Source organism: Oncorhynchus clarkii, chromosome 26 (genome assembly GCF_045791955.1).
Source record: "Oncorhynchus clarkii lewisi isolate Uvic-CL-2024 chromosome 26, UVic_Ocla_1.0, whole genome shotgun sequence".
Taxonomy (NCBI): Eukaryota; Metazoa; Chordata; class Actinopteri; order Salmoniformes; family Salmonidae; genus Oncorhynchus; species Oncorhynchus clarkii.
Window position 1 is genome coordinate 35,822,859 of NC_092172.1, and position 26,143 is coordinate 35,849,001.

At 45.7% G+C, this 26,143-nt stretch overlaps 1 protein-coding gene across 1 annotated transcript; it reads left to right on the forward strand.

Moving 5' to 3' along the window:
* Positions 1 to 520: 520 nt before the first annotated feature.
* Positions 521 to 26,055, forward strand: LOC139385130 (WD repeat-containing protein 88-like). Its single transcript, XM_071130204.1, has 11 exons — positions 521 to 651; positions 2,255 to 2,365; positions 5,118 to 5,206; positions 16,851 to 16,914; positions 17,860 to 17,998; positions 18,708 to 18,837; positions 20,875 to 21,059; positions 23,133 to 23,215; positions 23,570 to 23,638; positions 25,207 to 25,305; positions 25,865 to 26,055. Exons 1-11 carry the CDS (start codon positions 535 to 537, stop codon positions 26,051 to 26,053), a joined length of 1,275 nt encoding a protein of 424 aa, XP_070986305.1. The 5' UTR covers positions 521 to 534; the 3' UTR covers positions 26,054 to 26,055.
* Positions 26,056 to 26,143: the final 88 nt, after the last annotated feature.

The following is a 26,143-nucleotide window of genomic DNA, read 5'->3' on the forward strand; positions in this document are numbered from 1 at the left end:
CTATAGTTTGTTTACAAGAAATGTGTGAAGTGGTTGAACATCGAGTTTTAATGACTCCAACCTAAATGTATGTAAACTTCCGACTTCAACTGTATGTAGGTGTAACCGATGTGAAATGGTTAGCTAGTTAGCGGTGGTGCGCGCTAATAGCGTTTCAATTGGTTACGTCACTCGCTCTGAGACCTGAAGTGGTTGTGATGGGTAACGATGCTTCGTGGGTTTCAGTTGTTGATGTGTGCAGAGGGTCCCTGGTTCGAGCCCGGGTAGGGGCTAGGGTGACGGACGAAAGTAATACTGTTGTATATGTATATATGTATATATAAACAAATATCTGTCCGTGTGTGTAGTCTGCACATTTCAGATTGTTATCCATCTCAGTCACACCAAACTCAGTGCTCCTGATGCCTGGCCGTCGCTATGGGAACGACAGCATTGGCTACTCTGACTGACCTGTTAGCTACAGTAGCTAGATACTTTTACCCCAAAACAATGAAATACCTAACGTAGAGAAATACATTTCGTTTCCTGGACAAAATGACTTGGAGAAATATCGACCCTTTGTCACTTGATGAGACCATTGATGAAGGGAAAGAGGAGAAGGATGTGGAGAAGAGAAGAGCCTCGGTGTGGGAACATCAGGAGCTAGCCCAGGTAGCTAGCTGCCCAGGTCTCAGCTAGCTCCCCAGGTATCAGTTAGCTAGCTGCCCAGGTCTCAGCTAGCTAGCTCCCCAGGTATCAGTTAGCTCCCCAGGTATCAGTTAGCTAGCTGCCCAGGTCTCAGCTAGCTAGCTCCCCAGGTATCAGTTAGCTAGCTGCCCAGGTCTCAGGTAGCTAGCTCCCCAGGTATCAGTTAGCTAGCTGCCCAGGTCTCAGGTAGCTAGCTCCCCAGGTATCAGTTAGCTAGCTGCCCAGGTCTCAGCTAGCTAGCTCCCCAGGTATCAGTTAGCTAGCTGCCCAGGTCTCAGCTAGCTAGCTCCCCAGGTATCAGTTAGCTAGCTGCCCAGGTCTCAGCTAGCTAGCTCCCCAGGTATCAGTTAGCTAGCTGCCCAGGTCTCAGCTAGCTAGCTCCCCAGGTATCAGTTAGCTAGCTGCCCAGGTCTCAGCTAGCTAGCTCCCCAGGTATCAGTTAGCTAGCTGCCCAGGTCTCAGGTAGCTAGCTGCCCAGGTAGCAGGTAGCTAGCTGGGTAGAGAGGGGATGAGTTGAATAGCCTTCATGTTCATAGCTCATCCTAGAGTAGCTAGCTAGCTAGCTTGGTTATGTGCTGTAATAGTGTGCAGCTACTTCCCTGTAAACTGTTTTTAAAACTACAAACGTCAATGAGTGATTGGTCAGCTAATAGTTAACGTTAGCAAGTCAAGCTAACAGCCATCCACATAGCTATACATAATTAATTGTGTTGCACCTGTGTCATAACACTGACAATAACAGGGATGAGTGATGGCAACTTAGCCTACTAGACAGCAAGCTTTTAACTGAAAACAGTTTCCTTTAAACATGGAAACACTTGAGTGTCAGTCTGTTTGTGCTATCATGCCCAACTCCTTACCACTCATAACAAACATGCTTGTCTTGACAATGAGTTGGCAAGAGCACAAACAGATCTGGGCCCAGGCTAGGAAACGCTGCGTGAAAAGCCCTCCTGCTATACATCTGGCTGGTGGCCAAGCATAGCAATTATGACCAAGACATCTCAACAGATGGGTCATTAATTAAGGTGTCGTTTTAGAACAGAAAGAACAGACCTCGGCTATTGTCTTAAATTATGATTATTAACATTATCATTACTGCGATGCTTTAGTCGTGTTCAAAACATATATAAGTGACTTTTGTTGTGCGTTCACAATACAATTTTAGATAGTTTCAGATGATTTGGACAATTTGAAAAATGCTAATATCAGTCCCATGACTTGAATGAGATTTGTGCCACAAATGCTAAAACGTTAGCGTGTTGAAACAGTGCTAGGGAAACAACTGGGCCCAAATACTATCACTATGTGGAATGGAGATGTGACACGGGGCTTGGTTCAAATACTATTACTATGTGGAATGGAGATGTGACACGGGGCTTGGTTCAAATACTATTACTATGTGGAATGGAGATGTGACACGGGGCTTGGTTCTCCGTGCCTCTTCAGACCCCCATCATGATGTAATGGAGATGTGAAACGGGGCTTGATTCTCCGTGCCTCTTCAGACCCCCATCATGATGTAATGGAGATGTGAAATGGGGCTTGATTCTCCGTGCCTCTTCAGATTCCTATCAAGGTGCTGAGGGGTCACACAGATGCTGTCACCGGCTGCCACTTCTGCTTTGATGACACCAAAGTCCTGACCAGTTCCCACGACAAGACGGCCACTCTGTGGGTAGGTCCACCAAACACTAGGACTACTTCCCAAATGGAACACTTCCCTATGTAGTGCACTACTTATAACCACTATTCCCTATATAGTGCACTACTTATAACCACTATTCCCTATATAGTGCACTACTTATAACCACTATTCCCTATATAGTGCACTACTTATAACCACTATTCCCTATATAGTGCACTACTTATAACCACTATTCCCTATATAGTGCACTACTTATGACCACTATTCCCTATATAGTGCACTACTTATGACCACTATTCCCTATATAGTGCACTACTTATAACCACTATTCCCTATATAGTGCACTACTTATAACCACTATTCCCTATATAGTGCACTACTTATAACCACTATTCCCTATATAGTGCACTACTTATAACCACTATTCCCTATATAGTGCACTACTTCTGACCACTATTCCCTATATAGTGCACTACTTATGACCACAATTCCCTATATAGTGCACTACTTATGACCACTATTCCCTATATAGTGCACTACTTATGACCACTATTCCCTATATAGTGCACTACTTATGACCACTATTCCCTATATAGTGCACTACTTATGACCACTATTCCCTATATAGTGCACTACTTATGACCACTATTCCCTATATAGTGCACTACTTATGACCACTATTCCCTATATAGTGCACTACTTATGACCACTATTCCCTATATAGTGCACTACTTCTGACCACTATTCCCTATATAGTGCACTACTTATGACCACTATTCCCTATATAGTGCACTACTTATGACCACTATTCCCTATATAGTGCACTACTTATGACCACTATTCCCTATATAGTGCACTACTTATGACCACTATTCCCTATATAGTGCACTACTTCTGACCACTATTCCCTATATAGTGCACTACTTCTGACCACTATTCCCTATATAGTGCACTACTTATGACCACTATTCCCTATATAGTGCACTACTTATGACCACTATTCCCTATATAGTGCACTACTTATGACCACTATTCCCTATATAGTGCACAACTTATGACCACTATTCCCTATATAGTGCACTACTTCTGACCACTATTCCCTATATAGTGCACTACTTATGACCACTATTCCCTATATAGTGCACTACTTATAACCACTATTCCCTATATAGTGCACTACTTATAACCACTATTCCCTATATAGTGCACTACTTATGACCACTATTCCCTATATAGTGCACTACTTATGACCACTATTCCCTATACAGTGCACTACTTATGACCACTATTCCCTATATAGTGCACTACTTATGACCACTATTCCCTATATAGTGCACTACTTATGACCACTATTCCCTATATAGTGCACTACTTATAACCACTATTCCCTATATAGTGCACTACTTATGACCACTATTCCCTATATAGTGCACTACTTATAACCACTATTCCCTATATAGTGCACTACTTATGACCACTATTCCCTATATAGTGCACTACTTATGACCACTATTCCCTATATAGTGCACTACTTATAACCACTATTCCCTATATAGTGCACTACTTATAACCACTATTCCCTATATAGTGCACTACTTATGACCACTATTCCCTATATAGTGCACTACTTATGACCACTATTCCCTATATAGTGCACTACTTATGACCACTATTCCCTATATAGTGCACTACTTATGACCACTATTCCCTATATAGTGCACTACTTCTGACCACTATTCCCTATATAGTGCACTACTTCTGACCACTATTCCCTATATAGTGCACTACTTATGACCACTATTCCCTATATAGTGCACTACTTCTGACCACTATTCCCTATATAGTGCACTACTTTTGGTGTGCAGGGAATATGTATCCATTTGGGAGTCGGTGTGTTAATTAATACAGACGTAAACATTTCAAGGCAGTTACAAGGTCTGTTATTTCCTGTCTGTGTGTCTGTCTATTTCCTGTCTGTTTGTCTGTTATTTCCTGTCTGTGTGTCTGTCTATTTCCTGTCTGTTTGTCTGTCTATTTCCTGTCTGTGTGTCTGTTATTTCCTGTCTGTGTGTCTGTCTATTTCCTGTCTGTGTGTCTGTATATTTCCTGTCTGTGTCTGTCTATTTCCTGTCTGTGTGTCTGTCTATTTCCTGTCTGTGTGTGTCTATTTCCTGTCTGTGTGTCTGTTATTTCCTGTCTGTGTGTCTGTCTATTTCCTGTCTGTGTGTCTGTCTATTTCCTGTCTGTGTGTCTGTTATTTCCGGTCTGTGTGTCTGTCTATTTCCTGTCTGTGTGTCTGTCTATTTCCTGTCTGTGTGTCTGTTATTTCCTGTCTGTGTGTCTGTTATTCCCTGTCTGTGTGTCTGTCTATTTCCTGTCTGTGTGTCTGTTATTTCCTGTCTGTGTGTCTGTTATTCCCTGTCTGTGTGTCTGTTATTTCCTGTCTGTGTGTCTGTTATTTCCTGTCTGTGTGTCTGTCTATTTCCTGTCTGTGTGATGTCACACACCTAATCCATCTCAGTGTTTATGTGGATCGTGTTCCACTCCTGGCTGTAGATGTCTGTCTTATTTTTTATTAATATATATTCATGTTGAAAGATTATTGTCTGGCCCATAGGTATGAACCTGAACTATATGATATATCCGTGGCCTAAATAGCACCCGTATTCCCTATATAGTGCACTACTTCTGACCAAGACCTATAGGGCTCTGGTCAAGAGTAGTGCACTCTGTAGGGAATAGGGTGCCATTAGGGCCACACATTGCATGTCTGCTTCTGAAGGACACGGAGAGTGGCGCCGCGCTGTTGGTGTTTGAGAGAGGACATCTGTCCAACATCTCTGAGTGTGCCTTGATCCCTGACAAGAAGAGGTGAGTTGTCAGTGTGTTCCCATCGCCTACCCTTCTCCAGGAGTGTGCACTCCTACACTCCAAACATATTCCTAACACCAGAGGGGGAGTGTACAAGTGCACACTTTGGGAGAAGGGTAGATCATCAGAATGGAGCCTTGCTGTTATCAGAATTGACCACAGAAGCCCTTGTCTGTTTGTTGTGACTAGTGATTTATACATGAGTTATAACTCTTCATTTAGTTGGTTTGTTTCCTCAAATATCACATCCCACATATCTGGGGATAGGGCTGGTCATAGGGCTGGGGATAGGGCTGGGAATAGGGTTGGGGATAGGGCTGGTCTTAGGGCTGGGAATAGGGCTGGGGATAGGGCTGGGGATAGGGTTGGTTATAGGGCTGGGAATAGGGTTGGTTATAGGGCTGGGAATAGGGCTAGTTATAGGGCTGGGAATAGGGTTGGTTATAGGTCTGGGAATAGGGCTGGTTATAGGGCTGGGGATAGGGCTGGGAATAGGGTTGGTTATAGGGCTGGGAATAGGGCTGGTTATAGGGCTGGGAATAGGGCTGGTTATAGGGCTGGGAATAGGGTTGGGAATAGGGTTGGTTATAGGGCTGGGAATAGGGTTGGTTATAGGGCTGGGGATAGGGCTGGGGATAGGGCTGGGAATAGGGCTGGTTATAGGGCTGGGTATAGGGCTGGGAATAGGGCTGGTTATAGGGCTGGGAATAGGGCTGGGAATAGGGCTGGTTATAGGGCTGGTTATAGGGCTGGGTATAGGGCTGGGAATAGGGCTGGTTATAGGGCTGGTTATAGGGCTGGGAATAGGGCTGGGAATAGGGCTGGTTATAGGGCTGGGTATAGGGCTGGGAATAGGGCTGGGAATAGGGTTGGTTATAGGGCTGGGTATAGGGCTGGGAATAGGGCTGGGAATAGGGTTGGTTATAGGGCTGGGAATAGGGTTGGTTATAGGTCTGGGAATAGGGCTGGTTATAGGGCTGGGGATAGGGCTGGGAATAGGGTTGGTTATAGGGCTGGGAATAGGGCTGGTTATAGGGCTGGTTATAGGATTGGGAATAGGGTTGGTTATAGGTCTGGGAATAGGGTTGGTTATAGGGCTGGGAATAGGGTTGGTTATAGGTCTGGGAATAGGGCTGGTTATAGGGCTGGGGATAGGGCTGGGAATAGGGTTGGTTATAGGGCTGGGAATAGGGCTGGTTATAGGGCTGGTTATAGGATTGGGAATAGGGTTGGTTATAGGTCTGGGAATAGGGTTGGTTATAGGGCTGGGAATAGGGTTGGTTATAGGGCTGGGGATAGGGCTGGGGATAGGGCTGGGAATAGGGTTGGGAATAGGGTTGGTTATAGGGCTGGGAATAGGGTTGGTTATAGGGCTGGGGATAGGGCTGGGGATAGGGCTGGGAATAGGGCTGGTTATAGGGCTGGGTATAGGGCTGGGAATAGGGCTGGTTATAGGGCTGGGAATAGGGCTGGGAATAGGGCTGGTTATAGGGCTGGTTATAGGGCTGGGTATAGGGCTGGGAATAGGGCTGGTTATAGGGCTGGTTATAGGGCTGGGAATAGGGCTGGGAATAGGGCTGGTTATAGGGCTGGGTATAGGGCTGGGAATAGGGCTGGGAATAGGGTTGGTTATAGGGCTGGGTATAGGGCTGGGAATAGGGCTGGGAATAGGGTTGGTTATAGGGCTGGGAATAGGGTTGGTTATAGGTCTGGGAATAGGGCTGGTTATAGGGCTGGGGATAGGGCTGGGAATAGGGTTGGTTATAGGGCTGGGAATAGGGCTGGTTATAGGGCTGGTTATAGGATTGGGAATAGGGTTGGTTATAGGTCTGGGAATAGGGTTGGTTATAGGGCTGGGAATAGGGTTGGTTATAGGTCTGGGAATAGGGCTGGTTATAGGGCTGGGGATAGGGCTGGGAATAGGGTTGGTTATAGGGCTGGGAATAGGGCTGGTTATAGGGCTGGTTATAGGATTGGGAATAGGGTTGGTTATAGGTCTGGGAATAGGGTTGGTTATAGGGCTGGGAATAGGGTTGGTTATAGGGCTGGGGATAGGGCTGGGGATAGGGCTGGGAATAGGGCTGGTTATAGGGCTGGGAATAGGGTTGGTTATAGGGCTGGGGATAGGGTTGGTTATAGGGCTGGGGATAGGGCTGGTTATAGGGCTGGGAATAGGGCTGGTTATAGGGCTGGGAATAGGGCTGGTTATAGGGCTGGGAATAGGGCTGGTTATAGGGCTGGGAATAGGGTTGGTTATAGGGCTGGGAATAGGGCTGGTTATAGGGCTGGGAATAGGGTTGGTTATAGGGCTGGGAATAGGGCTGGTTATAGGGCTGGGAATAGGGTTGGTTATAGGGCTGGGAATAGGGTTGGTTATAGGGCTGGGAATAGGGCTGGTTATAGGGCTGGGAATAGGGTTGGTTATAGGTCTGGGAATAGGGCTGGTTATAGGGCTGGGAATAGGGCTGGTTATAGGGCTGGGTATAGGGCTGGGGATAGGGCTGGGAATAGGGCTGGGTATAGGGTTGGTTATAGGGCTGGGAATAGGGCTGGGGATAGGGCTGGGGATAGGGCTGGGAATAGGGATTGGTATAGGGCTGGTTATAGGGCTGGTCATAGGGCTGAGAATAGGGCTGGGGATAGGGCTGGGGATAGGGCTGGGATAGGGCTGGGTGTTGGGGGCTGGGTGTTGGGGGCTGGGTGTTAGGGGCTGGGTGTTGGGGGCTGGGTGTTAGGGGCTGGGTGTTGGGGACTGGGTGTTAGGGGCTGGGAATAGCCAGAGACCTCACCGTACCATGTTATCACCATACCATATTATCACCGTACCATATTATCACCATACTGAGAGACATCACCATACCATATTATCACCATACCATATTATCACCATACCATATTACCACCATACCATATTATCACCGTACCATATTATCACCATACCATATTATCACCATACTGAGAGACCTCACCATACCATATTATCACCATACCATATTATCACCATACTGAGAGACCTCACCATACCATATTATCACCATACCATATTATCACCATACCATATTATCACCATACCATATTATCACCATACCATATTACCACCATACCATATTATCACCTCACCATATTATCACCATACCATATTATCACCATACCATATTATCACCATACCATATTATCACCATACCATATTATCACCATACCATATTATCCCCATACCATATTATCACCATACTGAGAGACCTCTCCATACCATATTATCACCATACTGAGGGACCTCACCATACCATATTATCACCATACCATACTATTACCATACAATATTATCACCATACCATATTATCAGCATACCATATTATCACCATACCATATTATCACCATACCATATTATCACCATACCATATTACCACCATACTGAGAGACCTCACCATACCATATTATCAACATACCATATTATCACCATACTGAGAGACCTCATTCCCCATCACTAGATGGTATGATTTCCCCCCATCACTAAATGGTATGATTTCCCCCCATCACTAGATGGTATGATTTCCCCCATCACTAGATGGTATGATTTCCCCCCATCACTAGATGGTATGATTTCCCCCCCATCACTAGATGGTATGATTTCCCCCCCCCATCACTAGATGGTATGATTTCTCCCCCATCACTAGATGGTATGATTTCCCCCCATCACTAGATGGTATGATTTCCCCATCACTAGATGGTATGATTTTCCCCATCACTAGATGGTATGATTTCCCCCCCATCACTAGATGGTATGATTTCCCCCCATCACTAGATGGTATGATTTCCTCCCATCACTAGATGGTATGATTTCCCCCCCATCACTAGATGGTATGATTTCCCCCCATCACTAGATGGTATGATTTCCCCCCATCACTAGATGGTATGATTTCCCCCCATCACTAGATGGTATGATTTCTCCCCATCACTAGATGATATGATTTCCCCCCATCACTAGATGGTATGATTTCCCCATCACTAGATGGTATGATTTCTCCCCATCACTAGATGATATGATTTCCCCCCATCACTAGATGGTATGATTTCCCCATCACTAGATGGTATGATTTCCCCCATCACTAGATGGTATGATTTCCCCCATCACTAGATGGAATGATTTCCCCCCATCTCTAGATGGTATGATTTCCCCCATCACTAGATGGTATGATTTCCCCCATCACTAGATGGTATGATTCCCCCCCCCCCATCACTAGATGGTATGATTTCCCCCCCACCACTAGATGGTATGATTTCCCCCCCATCACTAGATGGTATGATTTCCCCCCATCACTAGATGGTATGATTTCCCCCATCACTAGATGGTATGATTTCCCCCCATCACTAGATGGTATGATTTCCCCCCATCACTAGATGGTATGATTTCCCCCATCACTAGATGGAATGATTTCCCCCCATCACTAGATGGTATGATTTCCCCCCATCACTAGATGGTATGATTCCCCCCATCACTAGATGGTATGATTCCCCCCATCACTAGATGGTATGATATACCCCCCCTCACTAGATGGTATGATTTCTCCCCCATCACTAGATGGTATGATTTCCCCATCACTAGATGGTATGATTTCCCCCATCACTAGATGGTATGATTTCTCCCCATCACTAGATGGTATGATTTCCCCCATCACTAGATGGTATGATTTCCCCCATCACTAGATGGAATGATTTCCCCCCACCACTAGATGGTATGATTTCCCCCCCATCACTAGATGGTATGATTTCCCCCATCACTAGATGGTATGATTCCCCCCTCCATCACTAGATGGTATGATTTCCCCCCCACCACTAGATGGTATGATTTCCCCCCCATCACTAGATGGTATGATTTCCCCCGTCACTAGATGGTATGATTTCCCCCCATCACTAGATGGTATGATTTCCCCCATCACTAGATGGTATGATTTCCCCCATCACTAGATGGAATGATTTCCCCCCATCACTAGATGGTATGATTTCCCTCCATCACTAGATGGTATGATTTCCCCCATCACTAGATGTTTTGATTTCCCCCCCCCCCCCCCCCACATCACTAGATGGTATGATTTCCCCCCCACCACTAGATGGTATGATTTCCCCCCCATCACTAGATGGTATGATTTCCCCCATCACTAGATGGTATGATTTCCCCCCATCACTAGATGGTATGATTTCCCCCATCACTAGATGGTATGATTTCCCCCATCACTAGATGGAATGATTTCCCCCCATCACTAGATGGTATGATTTCCCCCCATCACTAGATGGTATGATTCCCCCCATCACTAGATGGTATGATAGACCCCCCCTCACTAGATGGTATGATTTCTCCCCCATCACTAGATTGTATGATTTCCCCCATCACTAGATGGTATGATTTCCCCCCATCACTAGATGGTATGATTTCCCCCATCACTAGATGGTATGATTTCCTCCCATCACTAGATGGTATGATTTCCCCCATCACTAGATGGTATGATTTCCTCCCATCACTAGATGGTGTGATTTCCCCCATCACTAGATGGTATGATTTCCCCATCACTAGATGGTATGATTTCCCCCCTTCATTAGATGGTATGATTTCCCCATCACTAGATGGTATGATTTCCCCCCAATCCTAGATGGTATGATTTCCCCCCATCACTAGATGGTATGATTTCCCCCCCATCACTAGATGGTATGATTTCCCCCATCACTATATGGTATGATTTCCCCCATCACTAGATGGTATGATTTCCCCCATCACTAGATGGTATGATTTCCTCCCATCACTAGATGGTATGATTTCCCCCATCACTAGATGGTATGATTTCCTCCCATCACTAGATGGTGTGATTTCCCCCATCACTAGATGGTATGATTTCCCCATCACTAGATGGTATGATTTCCCCCCTTCATTAGATGGTATGATTTCCCCATCACTAGATGGTATGATTTCCCCCCAATCCTAGATGGTATGATTTCCCCCCCTCACTAGATGGTATGATTTCTCCCCCATCACTAGATGGTATGATTTCCCCATCACTAGATGGTATGATTTCCCCCATCACTAGATGGTATGATTTCTCCCCATCACTAGATGGTATGATTTCCCCCATCACTAGATGGTATGATTTCCCCCATCACTAGATGGAATGATTTCCCCCCACCACTAGATGGTATGATTTCCCCCCCATCACTAGATGGTATGATTTCCCCCATCACTAGATGGTATGATTCCCCCCTCCATCACTAGATGGTATGATTTCCCCCCCACCACTAGATGGTATGATTTCCCCCCCATCACTAGATGGTATGATTTCCCCCGTCACTAGATGGTATGATTTCCCCCCATCACTAGATGGTATGATTTCCCCCATCACTAGATGGTATGATTTCCCCCATCACTAGATGGAATGATTTCCCCCCATCACTAGATGGTATGATTTCCCTCCATCACTAGATGGTATGATTTCCCCCATCACTAGATGTTATGATTTCCCCCCCCCCCCCCCCACATCACTAGATGGTATGATTTCCCCCCCACCACTAGATGGTATGATTTCCCCCCCATCACTAGATGGTATGATTTCCCCCATCACTAGATGGTATGATTTCCCCCCATCACTAGATGGTATGATTTCCCCCCATCACTAGATGGTATGATTTCCCCCATCACTAGATGGAATGATTTCCCCCCATCACTAGATGGTATGATTTCCCCCCATCACTAGATGGTATGATTCCCCCCATCACTAGATGGTATGATAGACCCCCCCTCACTAGATGGTATGATTTCTCCCCCATCACTAGATTGTATGATTTCCCCCATCACTAGATGGTATGATTTCCCCCCATCACTAGATGGTATGATTTCCCCCATCACTAGATGGTATGATTTCCTCCCATCACTAGATGGTATGATTTCCCCCATCACTAGATGGTATGATTTCCTCCCATCACTAGATGGTGTGATTTCCCCCATCACTAGATGGTATGATTTCCCCATCACTAGATGGTATGATTTCCCCCCTTCATTAGATGGTATGATTTCCCCATCACTAGATGGTATGATTTCCCCCCAATCCTAGATGGTATGATTTCCCCCCATCACTAGATGGTATGATTTCCCCCCCATCACTAGATGGTATGATTTCCCCCATCACTATATGGTATGATTTCCCCCATCACTAGATGGTATGATTTCCCCCCCCCCCCCATCACTAGATGGTATGATTTCCCACATCACTAGATGGTATGATTTCTCCCCAATCCTAGATGGTATGATTTCCCCCCATCACTAGATGGTATGATTTTCCCCCCCACCCCCATCACTAGATTGTATGATTTCCCCCATCACTAGATGGTATGATTTCCTCCCATCACTAGATGGTATGATTTCCCCCCATCACTAGATGGTATGATTTCCCCCATCACTAGATGGTATGATTTCCTCCCATCACTAGATGGTATGATTTCCCCCATCACTAGATGGTATGATTTCCTCCCATCACTAGATGGTGTGATTTCCCCCATCACTAGATGGTATGATTTCCCCCCTTCATTAGATGGTATGATTTCCCCATCACTAGATGATATGATTTCCCCCCATCACTAGATGGTATGATTTCCCCATCACTAGATGGTATGATTTCCCCCATCACTAGATGGTATGATTTCCCCCATCACTAGATGGAATGATTTCCCCCCATCTCTAGATGGTATGATTTCCCCCATCACTAGATGGTATGATTTCCCCCATCACTAGATGGTATGATTCCCCCCCCCCCCATCACTAGATGGTATGATTTCCCCCCCACCACTAGATGGTATGATTTCCCCCCCATCACTAGATGGTATGATTTCCCCCCATCACTAGATGGTATGATTTCCCCCATCACTAGATGGTATGATTTCTCCCCATCACTAGATGATATGATTTCCCCCCATCACTAGATGGTATGATTTCCCCCCATCACTAGATGGTATGATTTCCCCCATCACTAGATGGTATGATTTCCTCCCATCACTAGATGGTGTGATTTCCCCCATCACTAGATGGTATGATTTCCCTCCTTCATTAGATGGTATGATTTCCCCATCACTAGATGGTATGATTTCCCTCCTTCCCCCCATCACTAGATGGTATGATTTCCCCCCATCACTAGATGGTATGATTTCCCCCCCCCCCCCATCACTAGATGGTATTATTTCCCCCATCACTAGATGGTATGATTTCCCCCATCACTAGATGGTATGATTTCCCCCCCCCCCCATCACTAGATGGTATGATTTCCCACATCACTAGATGGTATGATTTCTCCCCATCACTAGATGGTATGATTTCCCCATCACTAGATGGTATGATTTCCCCCTTCATTAGATGGTATGATTTCCCCATCACTAGATGGTATGATTTTCACCCCCCATCACTAGATGGTATGATTTCCCCCATCACTAGATGGTATGATTTCCCACATCACTAGATGGTATGATTTCTCCCCATCACTCGATGGTATGATTTCCCCATCACTAGATGGTATGATTTTCCCCCTTCATTAGATGGTATGATTTCCCCATCACTAGATGGTATGATTTCCCCCATCACTAGATGGTATGATTTCTCCCCATCACTAGATGGTATGATTTCCCCCCATCACTAGATGGTATGATTTCCCCCATCACTAGATGGTATGATTTCCCCCATCACTAGATGGTATGATTCCCCACCCATCACTAGATGGTATGATTTCCCCATCACTAGATGGTATGATTTCCCCCCATCACTAGATGGTATGATTTCCTCCCATCACTAGATGGTATGATTTCCTCCCTTCACTAGATGGTATGATTCCCCCCCCCCCCATCACTAGATGGTATGATTTCCCCCATCACTAGATGGTATGATTTCCCCCCATCACTAGATGGTATGATTTCCCCCATCATTAGATGGTATGATTCCCCCCCATCACTAGATGGTATGATTTCCCCATCACTAGATGGTATGATTTCCCCCCAATCCTAGATGGTATGATTTCCCCCCATCACTAGATGGTATGATTTCCCCCCCCCCCCATCACTAGATGGTATGATTTCCCCCATCACTAGATGGTATGATTTCCCCCATCACTAGATGGTATGATTTCCCCCCCCCCCATCACTAGATGGTATGATTTCCCACATCACTAGATGGTATGATTTCTCCCCATCACTAGATGGTATGATTTCCCCATCACTAGATGGTATGATTTCCCCCTTCATTAGATGGTATGATTTCCCCATCACTAGATGGTATGATTTCCCCCCCATCACTAGATGGTATGATTTCCCCCATCACTAGATGGTATGATTTCCCACATCACTAGATGGTATGATTTCTCCCCATCACTCGATGGTATGATTTCCCCATCACTAGATGGTATGATTTTCCCCCTTCATTAGATGGTATGATTTCCCCATCACTAGATGGTATGATTTCCCCCATCACTAGATGGTATGATTTCTCCCCATCACTAGATGGTATGATTTCCCCCCATCACTAGATGGTATGATTTCCCCCATCACTAGATGGTATGATTTCCCCCATCACTAGATGGTATGATTCCCCACCCATCACTAGATGGTATGATTTCCCCATCACTAGATGGTATGATTTCCCCCCATCACTAGATGGTATGATTTCCTCCCATCACTAGATGGTATGATTTCCTCCCTTCACTAGATGGTATGATTCCCCCCCCCCCCATCACTAGATGGTATGATTTCCCCCATCACTAGATGGTATGATTTCCCCCCATCACTAGATGGTATGATTTCGTCCCATCAGTAGATGGTATGATTTCCCCCATCATTAGATGGTATGAAGTTTGCCATCTAAATTGAGCATTCATAGGATGAAGCATTCAACAACATATTCACAGCTAGAGAATGAAATACTCTGGATGTCTTTCTGTCTCCATGGCCAAGCACACAGCCCACAACCCACAGCACACAGCCCACAACCCACAGCACACAACCCACAGCACACAGCCCACAACCCACAGCACACAGCCCACAACCCACAACCCACAGCACACAACCCACAGCACACAGCCCACAACCCACAGCACACAGCCCACAACCCACAGCACACAGCCCACAACCCACAGCACACAGCCCACAACCCACAGCACACAGCCCACAACCCACAACCCACAACCCACAGCACACAGCCCACAACCCACAACCCACAACCCACAACCCACAACCCACAGCACACAGCACACAGCCCACAACCCACAGCACACAGCCCACAACCCGCAGCACACAGCCCACAACCCACAGCACACAGCCCACAACCCACAACCCACAACCCACAACCCACAGCACACAGCACACAGCCCACAACCCGCAGCACACAGCACACAGCCCACAACCCACAACCCACAACCCACAACCCACAACCCACAGCACACAGCACACAGCCCACAACCCACAGCACACAGCCCACAACCCACAACCCACAACCCACAACCCACAGCACACAGCACACAGCCCACAACCCGCAGCACACAGCACACAGCCCACAACCCACAACCCACAACCCACAACCCACAACCCACAACCCACAGCACACAGCCCACAACCCGCAGCACACAGCCCACAACCCACAGCACACAGCACACAGCACACAGCCCACAACCCACAGCACACAGCCCACAACCCACAGCCCACAACCCACAGCACACAGCCCACAACCCACAGCACACAGCCCACAACCCACAGCACACAGCCCACAACCCACAGTACATAGCCCACAACCCACAGCACACAGCCCACAGCACACAGCCCACAACCCACAGCACACAGCCCACAACCCACAGCACACAGCCCACAACCCACAGCACACAGCCCACAACCCACAGCACACAGCCCACAACCCACAGCACACAGCCCACAACCCACAGCACACAGCATAGGTCACATAATCACTGCATACATCCCAAATGGCACCCTAGTCCCTGTGGGTCCTGGTCTAAAGTAGGGCACTATATTGGGAATAGGGCTCTGGTCTAAAGTAGGGCACTATATAGGGAATAGGGCTCTGGTCTAAAGTAGTGTACTATATAAGGAATAGGGTGCCATTTTGGACACAACCCTGTCAAGATCTTTTGTTACTTCACACCTTCTTTATTTGCACTTCCCTTTTGGTAACCTTGGCAACCCTGGTAACCTTGGCAACCCTGGTAACCTTGGCAACCCTGGTAACCCTGACAGAGGGGAAGTCCCAGAGGGCTACAGGGAGGGAGGTGATCACACATAGGGAGTCTAGACTCTAGACCTCCGCTGAAACATTAGCTAGTTAATATGGGTTACTGCTGGGTTTGCTGTTGCACTAGTCTAGTGGCATTGAGGTGATATCTTAAAAGAAAACTATATTATGGTATTTGTTTCATTAGTCCATTGTTGACATAGTCACTGCAATCGAGTTTTCAAGATATGTAACTTTCAAAATTCAGAAAACATTCCTGTGTGATGCATTTTGCCAAACACAACATCATTCGGGGATGATTTCTGTATTTTGAAAGATTTCTGTATCCTCGAAAAACTAGATTTTCCCCCTATATCTCTCTCTCTCTCTCTCTCTCTGTCTCTCACCTAGGCTGATTACTGCGTCATGGGACAAGACCCTAAATGCATGGGACCTAGAGACTGGCAAGATCATTGTGAGTCAATCAAACAGTGAATCTCATCCTCACACTGTGTTGTTGAGACCTCTCTGTTACCTATCTCTCTCTCTCTCTCTCTCTATCTATCTCTCTCTCTCTCTATCTCTCTCTCTCTATCTCTCTATCTCTCTCTATCTCTGTCTCTGTCTCTGTATCTCTCTCTCTCTCTCTCCCTCTCTCTCTCTCCCTCTCTCTCTCTCTCTCTCTCTCTGTCTCTCTCTCTCTCTCTCTCTCTCACTCTCTCTCGTCACCATGTTGTTGAGACCTCTCTGTTACCTCTCTCTCTCTTTTCAACACTAATGAACATCTGAGACCATGGTGGACAGCCTGTGTGTGTGTTACATAGTGGACTGTAGCTCAGAATCATAATGCCAGAGAGGGAGTATATAGGGAGTATATAGGGAGTATATAGGGAGTATATACATGACACAGCCTGTGTGTGTGTTACATAGTGGACTGCAGCTCAGAATCATAATGCCAGAGAGGGAGTATATAGGGAGTATATAGGGAGTATATAGGGAGTATATACATGACACAGCCTGTGTGTGTGTTACATAGTGGACTGCAGTTCAGAATCATAATTCCAGAGAGGGAGTATATAGGGAGTATACAGGGAGTATATAGGGAGTATATAGGGAGTATATAGGGAGTATATACATGACACAGCCTGTGTGTGTGTTACATAGTGGACTGCAGTTCAGAATCATAATTCCAGAGAGGGAGTATATAGGGAGTATATAGGGAGTATATAGGGAGTATATAGGGAGTATATAGGGAGTATATACATGACACAGCCTGTGTGTGTGTTACATAGTGGACTGCAGTTCAGAATCATAATGCCAGAGAGGGAGTATAGAGGGAGTATATAGGGAGTATATAGGGAGTATATAGGGAGTATATAGGGAGTATATACATGACACAGCCTGTGTGTGTGTTACATAGTGGACTGCAGCTCAGGCTGGTCTCCTGACCTCATGTAGCGTCTCAGAGGATGGGAAGTACGTAGTCTCCTCCTCCGACCTGGAGAATGCAATCTGCCTGACCTCAGCTGATACAGGGGAGAGGCTCTTCCACATCAAAGGTACATCCCAAAGTCATTCAGCAGTAGCTATTGATCTCTATTGATTTTACCATTGAGCTATGCTAACGCTAAGGTCACTGAGTCTCAGATTAAGTCATGTCTAATGGTAACGTCAGGTCACTGAGTCTCGGTTTAAGTTATGTCTAATGGTAACGTCAGGTCACTGAGTCTCGGTTTAAGTTATGTCTAATGGTAACATCAGGTCACTGAGTCTCAGTTTAAGTCATGTCTAATGGTAACGTCAGGTCACTGAGTCTCAGTTTAAGTCATGTCTAATGGTAACGTCAAGTCACTGAGTCTCAGTTTAAGTCATGTCTAATGGTAACATCAGGTCACTGAGTCTCAGTTTAAGTCATGTCTAATGGTAACGTCAGGTCACTGAGTCTCGGTTTAAGTTATGTCTAATGGTAACGTCAGGTCACTGAGTCTCAGTTTAAGTCATGTCTAATGGTAACGTCAAGTCACTGAGTCTCAGTTTAAGTCATGTCTAATGGTAACGTCAGGTCACTGAGTCTCAGTTTAAGTCATATCTAATGGTAACGTCAGATCACTGAGTCTCAGTTTAAGTCATGTCTAATGGTAACATCAAGTCACTGAGTCTCAGTTTAAGTCATGTCTAATGGTAACGTCAGATCACTGAGTCTCAGTTTAAGTCATGTCTAATGGTAACGTCAGTTTAAGTTATGTCTAATGCTGTCAATTCCCTCAGATCACCACAAGTCTACGATCACGCGGTGCCGGTTTGATCCTCAGAGTCAGCACGTTGCCAGTGTCTCTGAAGACAGAACCATCAAACTGTGGGACCTGGTCTCCACCCAAACCACCCTCTCCATCAACAGGTGAAGATACCACTCATTATATTAGACTTTACACACGGTCCCTGAGATACCACTCATTATATTAGACTTTACACACGGTCCCTGAGATATCACTCATTATATTAGACTTTACACACGGTCCCTGAGATATCACTCATTATATTAGACTTTACACACGGTCCCTGAGATACCACTCATTATATTAGACTTTGCACACAGTCCCTGAGATACCACTCATTATATTAGACTTTACACACGGTCCCTGAGATACCACTCATTATATTAGACTTTACACACGGTCCCTGAGATGATAGACAACATGCACTGCCAGGCTGACAAATGACCAGAGCATCAAGGAACATCATGACAGCTGTTTGTTGTTGTTGTCATGTCTGACCGCAGACGTCCTTAATAAAGATTTGTCAGTACCAGATATTTCATATCTACACCTCAGATCGTTGTGTTTACGGTCCACGGTGGACTGGGTGAACTCACTGGTCTCATAATTACACCTCAGATCATTGTGTTTACGGTCCACGGTGGACTGGGTGAACTCACTGGTCTCATAATTACACCTCAGATCGTTGTGTTTACGGTCCACGGTGGACTGAGTGAACTCACTGGTCTCATAATTACACCTCAGATCGTTGTGTTTACGGTCCACGGTAGACTGGGTGAACTCACTGGTCTCATAATTACACCTCAGATCGTTGTGTTTACGGTCCACGGTGGACTGGGTGAACTCACTGGTCTCATAATTACACCTCAGATCATTGTGTTTACGGTCCACGGTGGACTGGGTGAACTCACTGGTCTCATAATTACACCTCAGATCGTTGTGTTTACGGTCCACGGTGGACTGGGTGAACTCACTGGTCTCATAATTACACCTCAGATCGTTGTGTTTACGGTCCACGGTGGACTGGGTGAACTCACTGGTCTCATAATTACACCTCAGATCGTTGTGTTTACGGTCCACGGTGGACTGGGTGAACTCACTGGTCTCATAATTACACCTCAGATCGTTGTGTTTACGGTCCACGGTGGACTGGGTGAACTCACTGGTCTCATAATTACACCTCAGATCGTTGTGTTTACGGTCCACGGTGGACTGGGTGAACTCACTGGTCTCATAATTACACCTCAGATCGTTGTGTGAACTAAATATAGCCTGGCATTATGTCAGAGAGATTGATGCAGTACAATGAACTAAATATAGCCTGGCATTATGTCAGAGAGACTGATGCAGTAACAGTGAACTAAAATATAGCCTGGCATTATGTCAGAGAGATTGATGCCTTACTGTAGAGTGGTGGATATTTTAATTAACACAGAGACCTAACTCTGTCCCGTGTTGACCTGTGAGGCTGGTTGATATGTTATTGATCCCCTATGACAGCAGTAAGACCTAACTCTGTCCAGTGTTGACCTGTGAGGCTGGTTGATATGTTATTGATCCCCTATGACAGCAGTAAGACCTAACTCTGTCCAGTGTTGACCTGTGAGGCTGGTTGATATGTTATTGATCCCCTATGACAGCAGTAAGACCTAACTCTGTCCCGTGTTGACCTGTGAGGCTGGTTGATATGTTATTGATCCCCTATGACAGCAGTGACACCTAACTCTGTCCCGTGTTGACCTGTGAGGCTGGCTGATATGTTATTGATCCCCTATGACAGCAGTAAGACCTAACTCTGTCCCGTGTTGACCTGTGAGGCTGGTTGATATGTTATTGATCCCCTATGACAGCAGTAAGACCTAACTCTGTCCCCGTGTTGACCTGTGAGGCTGGTTGATATGTTATTGATCCCCTATGACAGCAGTGAGACCTAACTCTGTCCCATGTTGACCTGTGAGGCTGGTTGATATCCTTCACCATGGGTTGCTTTGCTCGTTATCTTATAACCCGAGAAATAACATTTCAAACTAATTAGTGTTAGTCAAGGTCACGTTGAGGCTGTCGTAACCAAGCCTCCAGAGCTTGTGGGGGGGGAACCCAATATTTCCAATATGCATTATGAAAATACACATTGTTGTTCTATCCTGTCCCAAACACAGCACCCACACCAACGTCATCTCGAACTGCTGTTTCACTGCTAACGGACGCTACTTGTGCACTGCATCATGGGACAAGACTCTGCAGCTGTGGGACGTCCAGACAGGAACATTCCGTTCCCACGGTGGCCTGACCCTTAGCAAGGGACACGACGGGTCCGTCAGCTCCTGCACCTTCTCTGTGGACGGTATGGTAGACATATCAGTCTTCTCTGTGGACGGTAGGGTAGACATATCAGTCTTCTCCTCCATGGACGGTAGGGTAGACATATCAGTCTTCTCTGTGGACGGTAGGGTAGACATTATGTGTTCTCTGTGGATGGTAGGGTAGACATATCAGTCTTCTCTGTGGACGGTAGGGTAGACATATCAGTCTTCTCTGTGGACGGTAGGGTAGACATATCAGTCTTATTCTCTGTGGACGGTAGGGTAGACATATCAGTCTTCTTCTCTGTGGACGGTAGGGTAGACATATCAGTCTTCTTCTCTGTGGACGGTAGGGTAGACATATCAGTCTTCTCTGTGGACGGTATGGTAGACATATCAGTCTTCTTCTCTGTGGATGGTAGGGTAGACATATCAGTCTTCTCTGTGGACGGTAGGGTAGACATATCAGTCTTCTCTGTGGACGGTAGGGTAGACATATCAGTCTTATTCTCTGTGGACGGTAGGGTAGACATATCAGTCTTCTTCTCTGTGGACGGTAGGGTAGACATATCAGTCTTCTTCTCTGTGGACGGTAGGGTAGACATATCAGTCTTCTCTGTGGACTGTAGGGTAGACATATCAGTCTTCTCTGTGGATGGTAGGGTAGACATATCAGTCTTCTCTGTGGACGGTAGGGTAGACATATCAGTCTTCTCTGTGGATGTTAGGGTAGACATATCAGTCTTCTCTGTGGACGGTAGGGTAGAGATATCAGTCTTCTCTGTGGATGGTAGGGTAGACATATCAGTCTTCTTGTTCTTGAGACGTTCATTTGTCCCCAAAAAGAGGAATATGGAACTTGTCAGCACTGTCCTCATCCGACTTTACAGAAATATGAAGAGTCCTCTGCCTCTAATACCACTGACTACTATATACTAATACTACTGACTACTATATACTAATACCACTGACTACTATATACTAATACCACTGACTACTATATACTAATACCACTAACTACTATATACTAATACCACTGACTATATACTAATACCACTGACTACTATATACTAATACTACTATATACTAATACTACTGACTACTATATACTAATACTACTGACTAATACATACTAATACTACTGACTACTATATACTAATACTACTGACTACTATATACTAATACTACTGACTACTATATACTAATACCACTGACTACTATATACTAATACTACTGACTACTATATACTAATACTACTGACTAATACATACTAATACTACTGACTACTATATACTAATACTACTGACTAATACATACTAATACTACTGACTACTATATACTAATACTACTGACTACTATATACTAATACCACTGACTACTATATACTAATACTACTGACTACTATATACTAATACTACTGACTACTATATACTCTGCCTCTAATACCACTGCTGCCAGACTGACTGTAGTTCTCTGTTGTTGTCCAGGGTCAGTCCTCTACCTCTAATACCACAGACTGACTGTAGTTATCTATTGTTGTCCATGGTCAGTCCTCTACCTCTAATACCACAGACTGACTGTAGTTCTCTGTTGTTGTCCAGGGTCAGTCCTCTACCTCTAACACCACAGACTGACTGTAGTTCTCTGTTGTTGTCCAGGGTCAGTCCTCTGCCTCTAATACCACAGACTGACTGTAGTTCTCTGTTGTTGTCCAGGGTCAGTCCTCTACCTCTAATACCACAGACTGACTGTAGTTCTCTGTTGTTGTCCAGGGTCAGTCCTCTGCCTCTAATACCACAGACTGACTGTAGTCCTCTGTTGTTGTCCAGGGTCAGTCCTCTGCCTCTAATACCACAGACTGACTGTAGTTCTCTGTTGTTGTCCAGGGTCAGTCCTCTGCCTCTAATACCACAGACTGACTGTAGTTCTCTGTTGTTGTCCAGGGTCAGTCCTCTACCTCTAATACCACAGACTGACTGTAGTTCTCTGTTGTTGTCCAGGGTCAGTCCTCTGCCTCTAATACCACAGACTGACTGTAGTCCTCTGTTGTTGTCCAGGGTCAGTCCTCTGCCTCTAATACCACAGACTGACTGTAGTTCTCTGTTGTTGTCCAGGGTCAGTCCTTGTGTCGGGGGCGTATGATAGAACAGTGGCTGTGTGGAACATGGAGACCCTCTGCAAGACCCTGGAGTTGAAGGTAGCTTCATGCTCTAATGTGTGTGTGTGTGTGTGTGTGTGTGTGTGTGTGTGTGTGTGTGTGTGTGTGTGTGTGTGTGTGTGTGTGTGTGTGTGTGTGTGTGTGCTTGCGTGTGTGTGTGTGCTTGCGTGTGTGTGTGTGTGTGTGTGTGTGTGTGCTTGCGTGTGTGTGTGTGTTTTAAACAGGTGTGTGTGTGTGTGTGTGTGTGTGTGTGTGTGTGTGTGTGTGTGTGTGTGTGTGTGTGTGTGTGTGTGTGTTTTTCAAACAGGTGTGTGTGTGCGTGTGCGCATGTGTGTGTGTGTTTTTCAAACAGGTGTGTGTGTGTGCCCTCATGTGTGTTTTTGCTAACCCTAGGGACATGCGGATTGGGTGACAGATGTGGCAATCAGTGCTGACAAAAAATGGGTGGCCTCAGCTTCCAAGGTACAAACACACACCTCAATGTCATGTCCTATGTCATGTCCTATCCCTGTAGGTCACAGTAAACACATACCTCAATGTCATGTCCTATCCCTGTAGGTCACAGTAAACACACACCTCAATGTCATGTCTTATGTCATGTCCTATTCCTGTAGGTCACAGTAAACACACACCTCAATGTCATGTCCTATCCCTGTAGGTCACAGTAAACACACACCTCAATGTCATGTCCTATGTCATGTCCTATCCCTGTAGGTCACAGTAAACACACACCTTAATGTCATGTCCTATGTCATGTCCTATCCCTGTAGGTCACAGTAAACACATACCTCAATGTCATGTCCTATGTCATGTCCTATCCCTGTAGGTCACAGTAAACACACACCTCAATGTCATGTCCTATCCCTGTAGGTCACAGTAAACACACACCTCAATGTCATGTCCTATGTCATGTCCTATCCCTGTAGGTCACAGTAGATATACACCTCAATGTCATGTCCTACGTCATGTCATATCCCTGTAGGTCACAGTAAACACACACCTCAGTGTCATGTCCTATCCCTGTAGGTCACAGTAAACACACACCTCAATGTCATGTCTTATGTCATGTCCTATTCCTTTAGGTCACAGTAAACACACACCTCAATGTCATGTCCTATCCCTGTAGGTCACAGTAAACACACACCTCAATGTCATGTCCTATGTCATGTCCTATCCCTGTAGGTCACAGTAGATATACACCTCAATGTCATGTCCTACGTCATGTCATATCCCTGTAGGTCACAGTAAACACACACCTCAATGTCATGTCCTATCCCTGTAGGTCACAGTAAACACACACCTCAATGTCATGTCCTATGTCATGTCCTATCCCTGTAGGTCACAGTAGATATACACCTCAATGTCATGTCCTACGTCATGTCATATCCCTGTAGGTCACAGTAAACACACACCTCAGTGTCATGTCCTTTCCCCGTTGGTCACAGTAAACACACACCTCAATGTCATATCCTATCCCTGTAGGTCACAGTGAACACACACCTCAATGTCATGTCCTATCCCTGTTGGTCACAGTAAACACACACCTCAATGTCATGTCCTATCCCTGTTGGTCACAGTATATATATACCTCAATGTCATGTCCTATCCCTGTAGGTCACAGTAAACACACACCTCAATGTCAGGTCCTATGTCATGTCCTATCCCTGTAGGTCACAGTAAACACACACCTCAATGTCATGTCCTATCCCTGTATGTCACAGTAAACACACACCTCAATGTCATGTCCTATCCCTGTAGGTCACAGTAAATATACACCTCAATGTCATGTCCTACGTCATGTCCTATCCCTGTAGGTCACAGTAAATATACACCTCAATGTCATGTCCTATGTCATGTCCTATCCCTGTAGGTCACAGTAAACACACACCTCAATTACATGTCCTATCCCTGTAGGTCACAGTAAACACACACCTCAATTACATGTCCTATCCTTGTAGGTCACAGAATATGTCCCTTTTGTTACCATACCATTTTGCATCATCATAAATATTGCTGTGTGTGTTTTGAAGGACACCACTGTCAGGTTGTGGAATATAGAACACTCTGAAGAGATACCGGCCGTTATTGAGACCAGGAAGGCTCAGGGAATGGGCTATCATATCCTCCAGGTTGGTAATTGTACCACACACTGCTACCTTGTATGTAGAGTGAGACCTGATCCTAGATCACCACTCCTACCCTGGGGCCTGATCCTAGACCTGATCCTTGATCACCACTCCTACCCTGAGACCTGATCCTAGATCACCACTCCTACCCTGAGACCTGATCCTAGATCACCACTCCTATCCTGAGACCTGATCATAGATCACCACTCCTACCCGGAGACCTGATCCTAGATCACCACTCCTACCCGGAGACCTGATCCTAGATCACCACTCCTACCCTGAGACCTGATCCTAGACAACCACTCCTACCCGGAGACCTGATCCTAGACCTGATCCTAGATCACCACTCCTACCCTGAGACCTGATCCTAGATCACCACTCCTACCCAGAGACCTGATCCTAGACCTGATCCTAGATCACCACTCCTACCCAGAGACCTGATCCTAGACCTGATCCTAAACCTGATCCTAGACCACCACTCCTACTCTGAAATGCTTTGTGAATAAAAAATATTATTTTGGTGACACTGTTTTGGTGAACCTAATCCAGTCTTGTCTTTCAGTGTGAGGAGTGTGGAAAGGCTTTCTCCATTTCTCGACTGGAGAACTCCGACTTGGTCACAAAGTGTGTGTTCTGCCGATTGAAGACAGAAACCAGATCCCATCTTCAACCTCCTCTTCTGTTGTCTAGTGTTCTGCCGATTGAAGACAGAAACCAGATCCCATCTTCAACCTCCTCCTCTGTTGTCTAGTGTTCTGCCGATTGAAGACAGAAACCAGATCCCATCTTCAACCTCCTCTTCTGTTGTCTAGTGTTCTGCCGATTGAAGACAGAAACCAGA